Source organism: Neoarius graeffei, chromosome 23 (genome assembly GCF_027579695.1).
Source record: "Neoarius graeffei isolate fNeoGra1 chromosome 23, fNeoGra1.pri, whole genome shotgun sequence".
Lineage (NCBI taxonomy): Eukaryota > Metazoa > Chordata > Actinopteri > Siluriformes > Ariidae > Neoarius > Neoarius graeffei.
Window position 1 is genome coordinate 10,917,399 of NC_083591.1, and position 15,370 is coordinate 10,932,768.

A 15,370-nucleotide genomic window follows, 5' to 3' on the forward strand; every position below is an offset into this window, starting at 1 on the left:
TCTTGTGTGCGTATAAGCAGGTGACCAAAAAGTGGAACTTTGGGCAGAAGCAAAAACACAATGAGCAGCTTAAGCATTGGTAGGGGTAGGTGTGATTCACTAAGGGCAAGGACCAACAACTGGGGCTGCCTCTCCTGGGATCTTAGTTCCTTGTCTGCCAGGGGGTGTTACACTACCATGTGGTACATTGTGGCCAGCCCACCAAGCTACTTCTTGTCTCCCACTCAAAAGTGGACCTGGTAATTCATCTTGCCCATTTCCACCTCTTGTGCGGTCACCTGGTGGCACAGAACACCCTTGAAAAGATCTGGGATCGATTCCTCTGCCAGGGATGAATGCAGAGGTGAAAAACTTCTGCCATCATTGTCCCCAATACCAGAGCACTGCCCCAAAGAATCCCCCCCTAAGCACCACTCAATCCTCTGCCTATTATTGAAATCCCCTTTGAGAGAGTGGGCATGGATCTGTTGGGTCCCTTATCAAAGTCTTCCCAGGGCCATGGATATATCTTGATCATTGTGGATTATGCCACCCGCTACCCTGAGGCAGTCCCCCTTCAAAAGGCATCCTCCAAGAAAATCGCCAGAGAATTGGTCCTGCTCTTCTCACATGCAGGCCTCCCAAAGGACCTTCTCATGGACCAGGGCATGCCCTTTATGTCCAAACTGATGGCAGATGTCTGTTGGTTGTTGCAGATAATGTAGGTCTGCACGGTGGTGGAACACATTGGCCCAGTCACCTATGGCCTGCAACAACCACCTGGACCGACCACCTACACCACTTTAAAGCTGTCTTAGGGGACTTGAAAGAGGCTGGGCTCACCACCAACAGTGACAGGAAGTGCAGAAATGCCACCTGGGGCTGACTGAAGCACAATTCCTGGGATACAGCATTGCCTGGGGTTGCTGAAACTCCAGCAGAATAAAATTGAGGCAATTCGGGTGTACCCCTGGCCCGTGAACAAAAAAAATGTATGTGCATTCTTGGGGCTGGCTGATTATTGCCACCGATTCATGCCTAACGTCTCCTCTGCAGCCTCTACCCTCTCAGACCTGACAAGAAAGGGACATCCAGAGAAAGTGCAGTGGACTAGCAAAGTAGAATTTGCATCCCAGGCCTTGAAAAGGGCCCTCACCACCACCCCTGTCCTCCATAACCCAGACTTCAACAGGCCATTCATCCTCTGTAACCCAGACAGATGGTGGCTCAAGGATGGTATGTTGCTCCTTACTCTACCACCCAGATGGTGCTGAAGGGATAGCGCCACTTCAGTACCCATGTTCTGGACAACAAGAAGCAGTGCAGCCACAGGGCAGAGCCAGCCAACTAGATGCAGCTGGTGCGGCTTAAGCGGCATAAGGTCAGTTGTGCTCTGTATGTGTATCGATGCTGATTTCTCCTCTCCCCTCTGCTCTCAGGCTACCTTACTGCCACCAAGGACAATGAGGACAGCATCTCCTGACCTGTGAGAGCTCTCCCAGCCTCAGCCTTCAACTGGCAAGCACTGGAAATCTGACCCACTCACCTTACAGCCTGCCTGTGACCCATTGCCTGGCTGGCTCTGCCACGTCTCCCCTACACAAGTGAGCACCAGATTCCTGATGCCACCCTGGCACAGCTGTGCCTGAATTTTCATTCATTCTCTCTCTCCCCACAAACCTGCATACTCTAAATAAAAGAGCACTGGTCTTTTGCAGCCTGCTACAATAAATACACATCAGGTTTAAATGCGGTGCGGTGATGCATTGAAAAACATGGTTCAAAACATGATTTAAACACAGACTAAAAGAGGGTAAACATGACTGATGCCTCTTTGTAATGTATATGTAAAGAAAACCCACTTTTTAAGTGTCATCAGAAGCAATATTAGTTCCTATTTCTTGAGAAATTAGGACTTTAATTTTTTTAAACATTTTATGCAAATAATATAACAGTTGCTTTTTCCAAGTGACTTTCATGCTTACACAATTACATTTTGGCTGTTAAATTAATGCATTTGTCTTCACACCATCCCATAATTTGCATATTTAGGTAGAAACATACCAATTTGCATCGTCAAACAAAACAATGCTTATCCTCCAGGGATGCGGCTAGACTTTAGACAAAGCAACTTGTATTTTTTTCTAGTTCTTATCACATTTGTACATGTTTTTTTTAAACATACTACAACCTACAGCTATACCTTAGGCTGCCATACATTACATTCAAATTTGAGTAAATATTAAACTAGTGATTCTCAATTGGTGGAAAGTGCTGGAAAAATGCTCTAGGGCTCCAACAGCCAGAATGTTAGTTGAAACAACTAAAAAAATTAAAATTTAAGTAGTTGTATTAAGTTCATAAACTAAACCAAACCTGTACCGAGAGGCTCCCTGGAACCTTTACAGTTAATGGGGCCACTGGCTGCAAAACTGTTTGAGAACCTCTGTACTAGTCAACCTAGATCATAGAGTACATTGTGTTTCTAACAGAAAAATGAATTAATTAAACTTGTGGTCAATATGTACGGTACCAGGAAAAGTTTGCACATATCTTCTACATAATTCAATGTTTTTCTTTATTTTTATTAATTAAAAGACACTTCATGTCTTAAAGTAATGATGGACTGTCATTTCTCTTACTTAGTTGAGCAGTTCTTGAAATAATATGGGTTACTAAAGATGTGGAATAGGGCTATTTACTGTATTTTTATTATTTACTATTTACTGTTTGATCTCAAACACATTAAGAAGGCAAGAAAATCCACCAATTAACTTTTGACGAGGCATACCTGTTAATTGAAAGCATTCCAGGTGACTACCTCATGAGGCTGGTTAAGATAATGCCAATAGAGTGTAAAGCGTCACGAAGGTAAATGCTGGCTACTTTGAAGAATATAAAATATGAAATGTTTATTTTAACACACTTTTTTTGTTTACCACATAACTCCAGGGCGGCACAGTGGTGTAGTGGTTAGCGCTGTCACCTCACAGCAAGAAGGTCCGGGTTCGAGCCCCGTGGCCGGCGAGGGCCTTTCTTTGTGGAGTTTGCATGTTCTCCCCGTTTCCTCCGGGTGCTCCGGTTTCCCCCACAGTCCAAAGACATGCAGGTTAGGTTAACTGGTGACTCTAAATTGACCGTAGGTGTGAATGTGAGTGTGAATGGTTGTCTGTGTCTATGTGTCAGCCCTGTGATGACCTGGCGACTTGTCCAGGGTGTACCCCGCCTTTCGCCCATAGTCCAGCTTGCCTGCGACCCTGTAGAAGGATAAAGCGGCTAGAGATGATGAGATGAGACATAACTCCATATATGTTCCTTGTGTTAGCTCATAGTTTTGATGTCTTTGGTATTGTTCTACAATGTAGAAAATAGTCAAAATACAGAAAAACCTATGAATGAGTAGGGGTATCCAAACTTTTGACTGGTACTGCATGGTGTGCAAGACGTCATGCTGAACCAAAGTGTTTGCTGAAAAAGAGCACTTAAAAACCACTTCCCAGAACCTGTAATGAATTCATGTAACCTGTGGGTAAGCAGGATGGTAATAAAAGAAAGAAACTTGCAAATGAGGAGCTATGAGAGAGAGAGAGAGAGAGAGAGAGAGAGAGAGTAGGGATGAGTTAGCAGTCCAGACACAGGAACACACACACACATACCGTAGCTGGGGAAAAAAAAAACAAGCTAATGGACTGAAGGACTTTTCACAACTAGATGAGGTCAGAGGTACACTCTCGTGAGTAAAATGTTGCAAAGCACTAAAACACACTTTAAAATATTCATCAATGTCTGAAACTGTGGGTTCATCTTTTTCCTTAAACTGTTGATAAAAATTATTAGATTTTTGTTGTTTTCATTGTTCCTAGGGAGGAAGGAAGATTTGACACATTCAACTCATTCTCACACTAAACCCAGGCTTATTATAATACATATATGTTATTTACGAGCTGGGAGGTCCGTATCATGAAATACCGTGACCGAAGTCTTGAAAGTACTGAGCGAGGCCCTCTGGGCTGAGGTCAGTATTCAAGGCCGAGGTCACGGTATTTCACCATACGGACCGACCTTAAGCTGGTAAATAATATATTTATTTTTTTCTTTACCAAATTCTAACAGAAAACGAGAGCGCCTGAAAGGGAAAACCAAGCCGAGGCGAGCTGCCATTTTGAATCCTCATTCACGGCTGTAATGCAAATTGCTTCCTCCTCGGTATACAAGTGCACTTCCATGGCAGGAAAAAAACTAAATTTTGCCGCCTATGTAGTCCCCTATTTATACAAAATTGAGTCATTCAGGATTCAGCCATGTTTTTGCTCGGCGTTAGCAACAGTTACAGGTTTTTAGCTTTCTCCTGAAATGTTTTCTTTTATTTCTTCTTCCTCAGGGTAGTAAAACTCGCTTTCGCTGTGAACACTGCCGTTATCACTATCCATGCTGTAAAATTAAGGCTATTCTCCTGAGAAATGCGAAAATAAATGTTGACAAATATTGCGACTATGTTTGTTGTTGTTGTGAACGAGTGAGTCGCCAGAGGTCCGTAACCGAGGTCCGTAACTGGGGTCCGTATCGTAGGATACGGACCCGCTCGCCAGCCAATCAGAACGCAGGATTTGATGGAAACCGGACTGCGAAAAAAATAAACAATAATAAACAATAAAATAAGTATGTACTGTAAATTAAGCCAACTTCTGTGTCTCTACTGTCATGAACAAATCATTTTTACTAAAGATGTCAACACTGCAGTCTTCATTTATTATGCAGATACCAGATATTTTATTTGTTAAAAATATTATTAAAAACACATTACCTGTTCGTATTCTTCTTCAACTTCACCTTCCTGTCAGAGAGGCAGAAAAATACACTACTGTCAACAATAATAAGGAATTTAGTATAAAATTTAACACAATTCTCCTTTAAAAAAAACAACAACTAACAACAATCTCTTCCTATATGGACTGATGACTTAATTATATAATTCCTATGAATCTACTGAATATGTAAAAAAAATTCTCCAAAACCATCCAGCCTGACCTGTGCCTTCTATCCATCTTGCGTTTAATCAACACTCAACTTTGTCCAATTTATTACAGCGCTTCTTCTTGTATTCCTACATGCTTCTTCATTTATTCTTTCATGTGTGTGTTTTAAGGGACAAACCAACGTGACAGCTCACATCCAACTTCATGAGACAATTTATGTAATTTCTGGGGCTATAAAAACTCATTATTGTCTAGTCTTGTCCCTTGAGCCAATCAGTACTTTCACGTGCACATTAATATTCCGCTATTATTCCGAATTTGACAATATTCTGAATTTGATATGGGGCCAATAAACAACATATTCCATTTGGATGTTAATTTGGCCTTATTTTGAAATTAGGACATGTGGGACATGTAGGATATGCCCATATTATTTGCTTTTAGCAGCATTCTTTGGACATGTATACAGCACGCTCGGAATATGCGTCTCAATAGGGTTTTTTACAGCAGTTTGCGACACATGGCTTCTTGCGTCCTTGCTGTACACAAGCCAATTTGATAATCGGAGTATGCACAGCTGCATGTAAACGTGAATATTAGTGGAATATTCATTTTCATTAGCCATATAAACAGTGTAGTATGAATATGGTCTTATTGTGAATAAAGGCAAAAACCATATAAAAATATTTTTGCATAGAAGCATAACTATCCAAAAATTCCCTTTATGAACCCTGATTAAGAGTATACGGTATGACTAATAGGGGCGTAGCTTGGGGGGGGTCCTGGGGTGCCTGTGACCCCCCTTTGTCGGACCATACATTTTTTCAATAGCCGCATAAGAATATTAGAAAAGTGCCCACTGTAATTTTTCTAACATTTTTTTAAACTAGATTGTCACCTCAGCCTCATTAGGGTTTCTATAACCTTGACTTCCTGTGGTTTGGGCAGGAAAACCCAGTTTTTCAGAGTGTGTACGGGAGAGGCGGATGTAAGTGCAGATATGTTAAATAATACACAGTGCAATATGAACATAAAGTGCGTGAAACGCACACAGTAGGCAAACAGTCTGAAACAGCAAGCAAAGTCATAATCGAGGAAACAGGCAGGAGGTCAATCGAGGCGCGGACAGAATATCAGAGGCAAAACTATACTGTAGATAGTTTTCACATGATGTCACAGAGTTGGGGATTCCCTAGTGGCGGCCATCTTGCGGGTCAAGCTTACCGTACGGGTGACTGAGCACACATTGTAACGCGCGAGTACAAAGTCTTCAAAAGAACCCAAGCAGGCTATTTAAAGCTAGCAATGGTGCACACCTGTTGTATTCACGGCTGTCGTAATAGGTCAGATGATGACGTCAAACGGAGCTTTTATGGAATTCCCATTGTACGGGAGCACGAAGGCGAGCAAACAAAGAAACTCAGCATACAAAGGAGAAATCTATGGCTTGCGAGAATCAACCGCAAGGATTATCAGCCTTCCAAACACAGCAAAGTCTGCTCCGATCATTTTATAAGTGGTAAGTTGTTTAAATAAACAATCAATTGTGTTTAAGTTTGTTTTTGGAAACCAAAACATCATGTGAACAATCTCTGGAGAATGCCTAACTGGAACCGCTGAGTGTACGTTTACATTGTAATGTACACTTAATATCGCTCGTTTGTCACGTTTCTATTTGAAACTTGTCACTTCACTCACGCAAGGGTCATTTTTGAAAAACATTTTAGGTCTATTTTGTATGATTTGATTTGTGTTTGGGATGCAAACAGTGCGCCTTTTGGCGGATGCCGCCTGAATCGCGCAGATCCGATTTTTTTTTTTTAGGGGGGGCGTTGGAGTGTCTGATTATAATTTCAAAGTAAATTCTGTATTAAAATTACTAAATAAGCAAATCCGTTACAGTCCATGAAACAGGAAGTATAAGGATGAGAAAAAAACAGTTTAAATCGCAAAGCTGCGCACATTTGCGCAGTCCTGCACACCGCTCGGGCTGCGCAAATGTGCGCAGCTTTGCGATTTAAACTGTTTTTTTCTCATCCTTATACTTCCTGTTTCATGGACTGTAACGGATTTGCTTATTTAGTAATTTTAATACAGAATTTACTTTGAAATTATAATCAGACACTCCAATGCCCCCCCTAAAAAAAAAAAATCGGATCTGCGCGATTCAGCCGTGAAAAAGGCGGCATCCGACAAAAGGCGCGCTGTGAATATATAAAGTTGTATATATCAGACAGCCTTTAAAGTTTGATGAAGTCAGTTTCAGGCTTTGGAGCAGGCTTTGGCAGTTTCAGGCTTTGGCAGCCCTGCATAGTCACTTGAAAATACATCTTTGTCCACTTCGTAGGGGTCAATTCCCCCAATCAAGGCCAGTTTGGCTGCATACCGTTGTCGTGAAATGTCGTCTAATGTATCTATATACTTCTGTTTGCTTGATTTTGCCGACATTGATCTTTATTTTAGAAAACTGACTATATAACTTCATAAATTCGTCCGAGATAACGTAGCCGGTAATGGCGATGGTCCCTTTTGTTTGCCCCACAAGATGGCGGCTGGAGGGCGTTCCCCGGAATGCCGTGACGTCAGTGAAAACTATCTATACAAGGTCAAGGGATGAGAAACAGGAGTCGAAAAACCAGGAGGTCAACAAGGACAGGGAACAAGGCTCAGTAAGGCACAGTAGACGTGGCGTAATACTTCGCATCATCCTTGCATGGGCGCAGTCCTTAAAAAGCCCAAACATAGTTCACTGATTAAAGACAGGTGTTCTTTGTTAACGGCTCGCATGCCGGAGCTCAATAGGTGCGCGCCTAGCCCAAGGCATGCCTTCAGGTGCACGAGCCAAGGTGCGCGGGACTGACACAGTTCTGTGCAAGCGAAACACGATCGCACTAGAAAGCATGACCAGTGTAGCTGCAGTCTTTTTAGTTGCTAATTATGAGTATTTCCTCTTGTGTTAATAGTTCGCCATGTCAAAACAAGCGAAACTTTCCTCCTTCTTTCGATGTGAAGAGAGGTAAAGCCTCGGTCACAACCGGACGTACGATTTTTTGGCCGTGCGATTTTTGGCGTTTCCCAAATCGCTGCGTTTTTTTTTTTTGTTCGTGGAGAACGTAGTTGTGGTGATCATGAAGGAGTAAGATCACCGCGCACACAACGTACAACCCAGAAGTCGAATGTGCGTACCATGCACGAAATCTGAGGCTGCTCGGACGTACGGCTGTCACTTCATTCGTACAGCCAACGCACCTTCAAACGTGCACTAATCGTACTGACCATGCGTTCCATGCAGGCTTCATATGAAGGTTGCAAGAACTGCGCACGATCTGTACGTTGTGCGTACCGACGGCGTTTGTTTGTCGCACTGCGGCGATTGGAGAGGGTTATATATATTTCGGCATACTTTGGTTTCTCACTGTGAAAATGGCAATCCCTCCACAAAGACTTCGTCTCAAACTCCTGGCCTGCTGGCCACTGTCGTGGTTTTCATCCTCCTCCTCACTGCTCCTTGTCCTCTCTCTCTCCTCCCTCTCTGCCGCCATCTCTCTCTCCTCCCTCTCTGCCACCGTCTCTCTCTCCTCCATCTCCGACACCTTTTCTATCCTTCTCTTCCCTTTTGCCTTCAGCATATTGAATTGAAGCGATGCAATGAAATTAAATTAAATGAAATTGGGTTTTCTCTCAATCAAAGCCTACGTGTACAAATGGCCGTAGGCACCCCTGCAGCTTTATATACCCGAGTTTTCGTGCGATTGACGGCCTCTCGCCGTACGGCCAATGCACGGCCGACTTACTTGACACGCATGGATGACATACGAAATATCTGAACATGCGTTGACCGCACTAATTATGTATGTGGGGCGCATGACACACATACGGAGTCCGCAAGTGCGACGTACGAAAAAAATTGACATTTTGCCCAAACCTGACACCAGCAAATCGTACGAAAGACGCACGTCGGCTGTACGGAAGACACATGAGGCCGTAAGTTTGTCCTGCAACCTGAAAAAAACGTAAGCGCCCGTAGAGTTTGTTTGACATGACAAAGAACCTCTGCGGTCGGTCTACGGCTCGAAAATCAGCATGTCACACGCGCGCCCTCCGTGCGTTTCTTTGCATTTTTTGCACGTAGACCGGCCGTAGGAGCACGTACGGCCGGTTGTGACCGAGGCATAAGCAATTTATTATCTATTTTTTTTCCATCAGAGTTGCATTTTGTGGCTTCGAAGCTAAGTTTTAGTGTGACGTTTCTAGAACACAACATCAAGAAAATGTGGAAGGAACAGCAATAATGGAAGAGCCGGTTTCTCAGCTACCTAAAACTAGCAATGTTAATTATTTTTGTTACATAATGTACTCAGGCTGCCAGTCAGTGTGTGACACCCCCCCCCCCTTTGAAAAATCCTAGCTACACCCCGACTAAGGCCCACTTTACACGGGGACGGTATAAAACAAAAACGCAAAAGTCCGTTTTCGTTCTCACTTTTTTCCGCGTCTACACGACCGTTTTCAAGGAGGAAATCTGCGTCTATACGGTGACGCATAAATGTCTCCGCTATGTCTGCACGCATGCGCAACGTCTTCTGTCTTGTCTGATCTGCACATCTGTGCTGCTGTTCTGTCAAGTTATCCTACCAAGCCTACTACGCATGCGCGAAATCCAGGAGGGTAGGAAAATTCAACAGTAGTTTTGTCCCACCGATCAGCTGGGCTGATAGAAAATCGGTGAGAATTTCACGCATTTGCCGATTTTTATGTTTTGTGCGTATTGGTCGAGTCTTTGGCCGAGTCAAATAATTTGTAATGACTTGTTTTGAATAATAAAACAGTCTGTATGAGAACTTGCTAGGATAACTTTACAGAACACCGGTCCGGCTGAGGTACTGTAGTGCTCGAGGGAGGAGCAGGAGCAAACCGAAACTCTTTTAATCTGCCTTTATTAAGTAACACTCACTCTTGTTTCGGTGAAGAAGAGAAAAGGCAGTGTCCATCTCAGCAAAATAAACCCGTTCGGCTGCTAGTTTTGTTTTCAGTCTCGGGTTTATGGTTTCACGAGCAGCTTGAATAGGCGGCGCGCGCGCGCGTGCGTGTGTGTGTAACTTGGCGACACCAAACTGAGGAGCTCCAGCTGGGCGGGTGAGCAGGAAAACACATCTACTGCATTAAAACACAGAGCAGTTTGAAGGTCCGTTAGATCGATGTAATCAGACATGCTCTTACTTTTTTACTTACTTTCTTACTTCCCGGGCTGGCATGTACAGTATATGACATATGTATGACGTAAACGCGTACCCGACGTGAGCAGATCCGAGCAGAGTTTCGCGTATTGGGTAGTTTAGACGGATATGCAACGGGGGCCGTTTTTAACTTATCCACTCTGGAAGGCGTTTTCAATTTTATCCGTTTTTCAGCCTCGGAAACGCCGTCCTTGTGTAAACGAAAGGCACTTCTGATAAAATATTTAGTCGTTTTTACCCGACAGCGTCCTCGGGCCCTAAGCCTGTCAAAGGAAGAAAAACTGATTCACTACTTTACCTCGCCTTCTTCCTCTGCATATTCCATTTTCTGTTGGAAAGATAAAGGAAAATTCTCCATTAGTATGCAATCCCTGTCATGAAATTCAAAGTCATCCCCATTTTTCTAGACTCAAAACACAAAAACCTGCATTAAAAATACGTAGCTAATCATGCAATGAAAGCCGTTCAAGCGCTTAGATAAGAACAAGGGAAAATGAGGAAATGATTAAAATTGGAGTTGGTTGCATGTCCAACAGACCTGAAAACAACAAACTCAGAATTAACATGTTACAGGTAGGAGGTTAGGGGAGGAATGTGGAGGAGCCAAACCTTGGGAGATCAGGGTGACAAAAGAAAGCATTATTGAGGGAATGGATGAGAGGTAGAGGGAAGAAAACGGTGCACCAGGAAGAAAGTGTTTAACCAAAGATCTGAATTACACTGTCTTGTACTACTTCTGCTTCATTTGCATCTTCACCGTCTTCTTTTGCCTCCTCTTCCTCTTTAGGCTCTTCTGAAGACTCGTCCTGTGCCACCTGTGCTACGACCTCTTCCTTATTCTCTTCTCCTCCCCTCTCCCCTGGTGAAGTCACCGCAGGCGTATTTTCATTCTGTTCCTCTTCTGTGATTGCCTCTTTCTGAAGGTAAACAGATCAGCATTCCCCACAAAAAACAGGTAAAGCACATATGTAGCGGGATGTAAACATAATGACTGTGAACGTCGCGCTGGTCTTACTGCTGACACACAAGATCCAACTGATCAGCTAAATTTCATTTGTTGAATCAGATCTATCAACAGTAGGAAAACATCCGAAACAACAGCCATTTGGACACAGGATGCTGAAAAAAACCTGAGACTGAATATAAAAGAATAATTAAAGTTAATGGTATGAATATGAGTAGTTTATTTTTCTCCCATATCGTGCCTCCCATTTTGTTTTATTTTTGCATTTAAAAAAAATTATTTCTGCCGGTTTCTAGACTCAAAATGATGGAAGGGGGAAAAAAAGAAATAATAAATACACAAGTGTCCGTGCAAAAGAAAATGAGAGGATGGGGTAAATAGTTCAGTAAACAGCACAGTTCAGTTTGCAAATCAACTGAAATCTTGACTTCCTTGAGAGGGCTTGCTTGACAATATTAAATAAATACGCCAGTGTTTCCAGCTAAATCTATATGTTCCATGTCTGTGGCACATATACAATTACTAAAAATTCATTAACCCAAAAGAGAGAGAGAGAGAGAGAGAGAGAGAGAGAGAGAGAGAGAGAGAGAGAGAGAGTACATATTGGAAAATCCATGGCAATCAGGTATATGCTACAGTTGAGGTGGAGAAATGAGGATAGAAAACGATAGAGATTTTCAGGGATAATTTTGACATTAAAGGCTCATCATCAATGTATTTCTCAACAGTTTTGCTATCTGTACCAAAATATTCAAGTTAAACAGGACAGAATCATTTACATCACCCGTTAAGGTCTGGACAAAAGGAAAAAAAAAATATATTAGTGATCAGTGTTGGGAGTAACGCATTACACAAGTAACGAATTACTAATGCATTACTTTTTGCAGTAACGCGGTAATGTAAGGCATTACAGAAAAAAATTTGGTAATATTTTACTCGGTACAAATGTCAGTAACGCGCGTTACAATGCATTTTTAACCTGGAATGAAGTGGTGGGGCTTTTTTTTCCTTCATACAAATTCGCCAAAATCACCACGAGATCAGCAGAGGTGAAACATCAGCGCAAAATGTTTCACTTCCTTTTCCTTTATAGACTGGTACCAAAATCCAGAATTGTGACACCCAAAGGCATTTTTGAGACAAAGTCGGCAAACAGTCTTATTTTTGTCAATTTGGGTGTGCCGAATTCAAATCTGCAATATGCCGAGCTCTATCTGACCTCTGTTGACCTCTAGAGGTCATTGAACTTTGGGCCTGTAAACGTCTCAGCTGAACCCAGTTTCTCAGCTTTCTAAGGAATGAAATGTACTAAAATGATTAATGAAGTTAGCAAATGGCCTTGTTTGTTAAATGTTTGGGTGCTGAATTCATTTTTCATTTGTAAAACGACATATGACCTCTGATAACCTCAAGGTCATTAAACTTGGCCTATAGGCCTATGCATTTAACGGCATTTTTAAACTGACTTTACTCCCCCAAAAAGAATATGAACAGACAAAAAACAAATAGAAAGGAACAAATACAACATTGAATGCCAGTCCATGTACATGTGACTTACTTTTCACAATGAGAATGCCTAGGCGATCACCTTACATAACATTGCATTACATTTAGCGGTTATTGTTTATACAAAGCTACTGAAAAAAGGACAGATTCAGCAGCATACAAAATGTGGGGGCATACAGGGTATACAGGTTAATCAGGGTTAGTGTATATGAGAGTTTTTTTCTTTGTTTTTTGTTTTGTTTTAAACGGGGTAAAGCCTTTACAAAAAACAAACAACAAAGAAAAAAACTCTCATATATACTAACCCTGATTAACCTGTATACCCTGCACGCCCCCACATTTTGTATGCTGCTGAATCTGTCCTTTTTTCAGTAGCTTTGTATAAACAATAACCGCTAAATGTAATGCAATGTTATGCAAGGTGATCGCCTAGGCATTCTCATTGTGAAAAGTAAGTCACATGTACATGGACTGGCATTTAGTGTTGTATTTGTTCCTTTCTATTTGTTTTTTGTCTGTTCATATTCTTTTTGGGGGAGTAAAGTCAGTTTAAAAATGCCGTTAAATGCATAGGCCTATAGGCCAAGTTTAATGACCTTGAGGTTATCAGAGGTCATATGTCGTTTTACAAATGAAAAATGAATTCAGCACCCAAACATTTAACAAACAAGGCCATTTGCTAACTTCATTAATCATTTTAGTACATTTCATTCCTTAGAAAGCTGAGAAACTGGGTTCAGCTGAGACGTTTATAGGCCCAAAGTTCAATGACCTCTAGAGGTCAACAGCGGTCAGATAGAGCTCGGCATATTGCAGATTTGAATTCAGCACACCCAAATTGACAAAATAAGACTGTTTGCCGACTTTGTCTCAAAAATGCCTTTAACTCCTTAAATAAGCACTTTTTTGAATTTTGGTACCAGTCTATTAGGCTAGTCAGACAGGAGAGAGAGAGAGATGAGTGAACCTGCAGCTGATCTAACGTCGGATAGCACATTCTCCAGATGGGCACACGCCCATTACTTTAAGTTTGTGAAAAATAAGGATGTGAAGAACATCGTAGTCAAATGCACTTTGTGTGCTAAACCTAAAGAACTGTCCACTTCCTGAAATAGCACCAGTAATTTAACTAAGCATTTACAGAGGTGCCATAGTAACATGAAGTTAGCAAGGAAGCAAGCGGAGGATGAGACTGGCGATAAAATCACCAAGCAGCCAAAATTAACGTTCTGCCGCTCTGAGATGCTCCTTCAGCCTCAGGAGGTTAGGAGACTTGTGGCGGACTATGTTGTTGAAGATATGCGGACAGTTTGTTTACATTTTTGTCCTGTATAGAGTAGAGTGGGGTAATACGCCCCCGTGGGGTAATACGCCCCCGGCCTGTTTTACCCAAAATAACCACCAGATGGCGCAAAGTTACATTTCTATTGTTGCTATGGACTGGCTTGACAATGGGGATATACAAATATCCACTGTGGATCGCATATCAGCAACGCAGTGGAGAGAAATCAAATTTCATGGTAAGTGATGTAATTTTCAGATATCAATAAAACTGTATTTAGATAGCTGCTATTTCGTCAGATATCACAGCTGTGTATGTGGTATGAGTAGACAAGTCGGTACGTTAAAAAAATACATTAGGTATAAAAAGTTGAATCACATTTTGAAAGTAAGACCCTTTTTTGTAAAAATGTAGTCTGTGGGGTAAAACGCCCCCTTAATGGAGGGGTAAATGGCCCCCAGGGGGCATCATTTCCTTTTATCATAATTACTGTATTTCATACATTTCTGAATAGCAGATACATAGTTTTTAATAACATCTCGCTTACCTGGTTGAGTAAAGCAAGTAATTTGAACTTAATATTAAAAATAATTGAAATTTTTTAAAAAATTTGAAATTAAAATGCGAAATATAATAAAATCATGCATCTATTCATTAATTCAGGGATATTTTCTTGTTTCTTTCACATTATAGGCTTAAGTAAACACTTTTGCTATCCAAACAGCTTTTTTTGAGTGAGGGGGCCTATTGCCCCACCTCAGGGGGCCTTTTACCCCACTGGGGGGGTGAAAGGCCCCCTTGGCACAATGTTTGTTTTTATAAAAAAAAAAAAGTATTAACTTTAGGCAAACTTTAGGTGGCATTATTGTTCATGTCACTGTTGTCAAAAACTATGATTAAACACATGGTTCATTTCAACTCGGAGAAAAACTGAATTTTCCTTAAGGGGGGCTTTTTCCCCCACTCTACTCTAACTGAGTTTTTTTTCTGGTCGGAAGTCAGACTAAAGTGATTGAGCTGCCTTTCCTTCGAGGGCTAATATGCCTAAGCACTTCAATATCATTAAAAGCACTTTGATTTTGTTATTTCTAATTCCGTTTTTCGAAATGTGACTGGGTAGCCTCATATAGCTAATAGTCATTGTCTAGCTGTGATTTAAAAGGCTTGTGGGGTTTTTTCAGGCCAGTTTTATTGTAGGCTGCGATTTGCCATAATATGTTCATTTTTGTTAAATGTCTGAAATGGAGTCATATCCTTTAGGGCTAATCTTTTTTTTTTTTTTTTTTTTATGAAGCATAAACTATGCTTAATGCTGTAAACTTGAAAAAAATAAAGGCATAGAAATGCTAATTTTGTATCCTGTCATATCTTTAGACATTATAATACAATACAGTTCAATTAATGTTAATATGAATAGGCCTAAAGT

At 41.5% G+C, this 15,370-nt stretch overlaps 1 protein-coding gene across 2 annotated transcripts in view; it reads right to left on the reverse strand.

Annotated features, from left to right (window-relative positions):
* Positions 1 to 15,370, reverse strand: part of sh3bgr (SH3 domain binding glutamate-rich protein) — a 47,680-nt gene that overhangs the window by 16,787 nt on the left and 15,523 nt on the right. Inside the window, exons 4-6 of one of the 2 annotated variants that reach the window (XM_060905740.1) lie at positions 10,912 to 11,109; positions 10,491 to 10,520; positions 4,784 to 4,813 (exon numbers count right to left, since the gene is read on the reverse strand). In XM_060905740.1, the coding sequence (XP_060761723.1) occupies positions 4,784 to 4,813; positions 10,491 to 10,520; positions 10,912 to 11,109 (258 nt within the window). The remainder of the gene's footprint in view (positions 1 to 4,783; positions 4,814 to 10,490; positions 10,521 to 10,911; positions 11,110 to 15,370) is intronic. The other variant, XM_060905741.1, reaches the window with a different exon arrangement.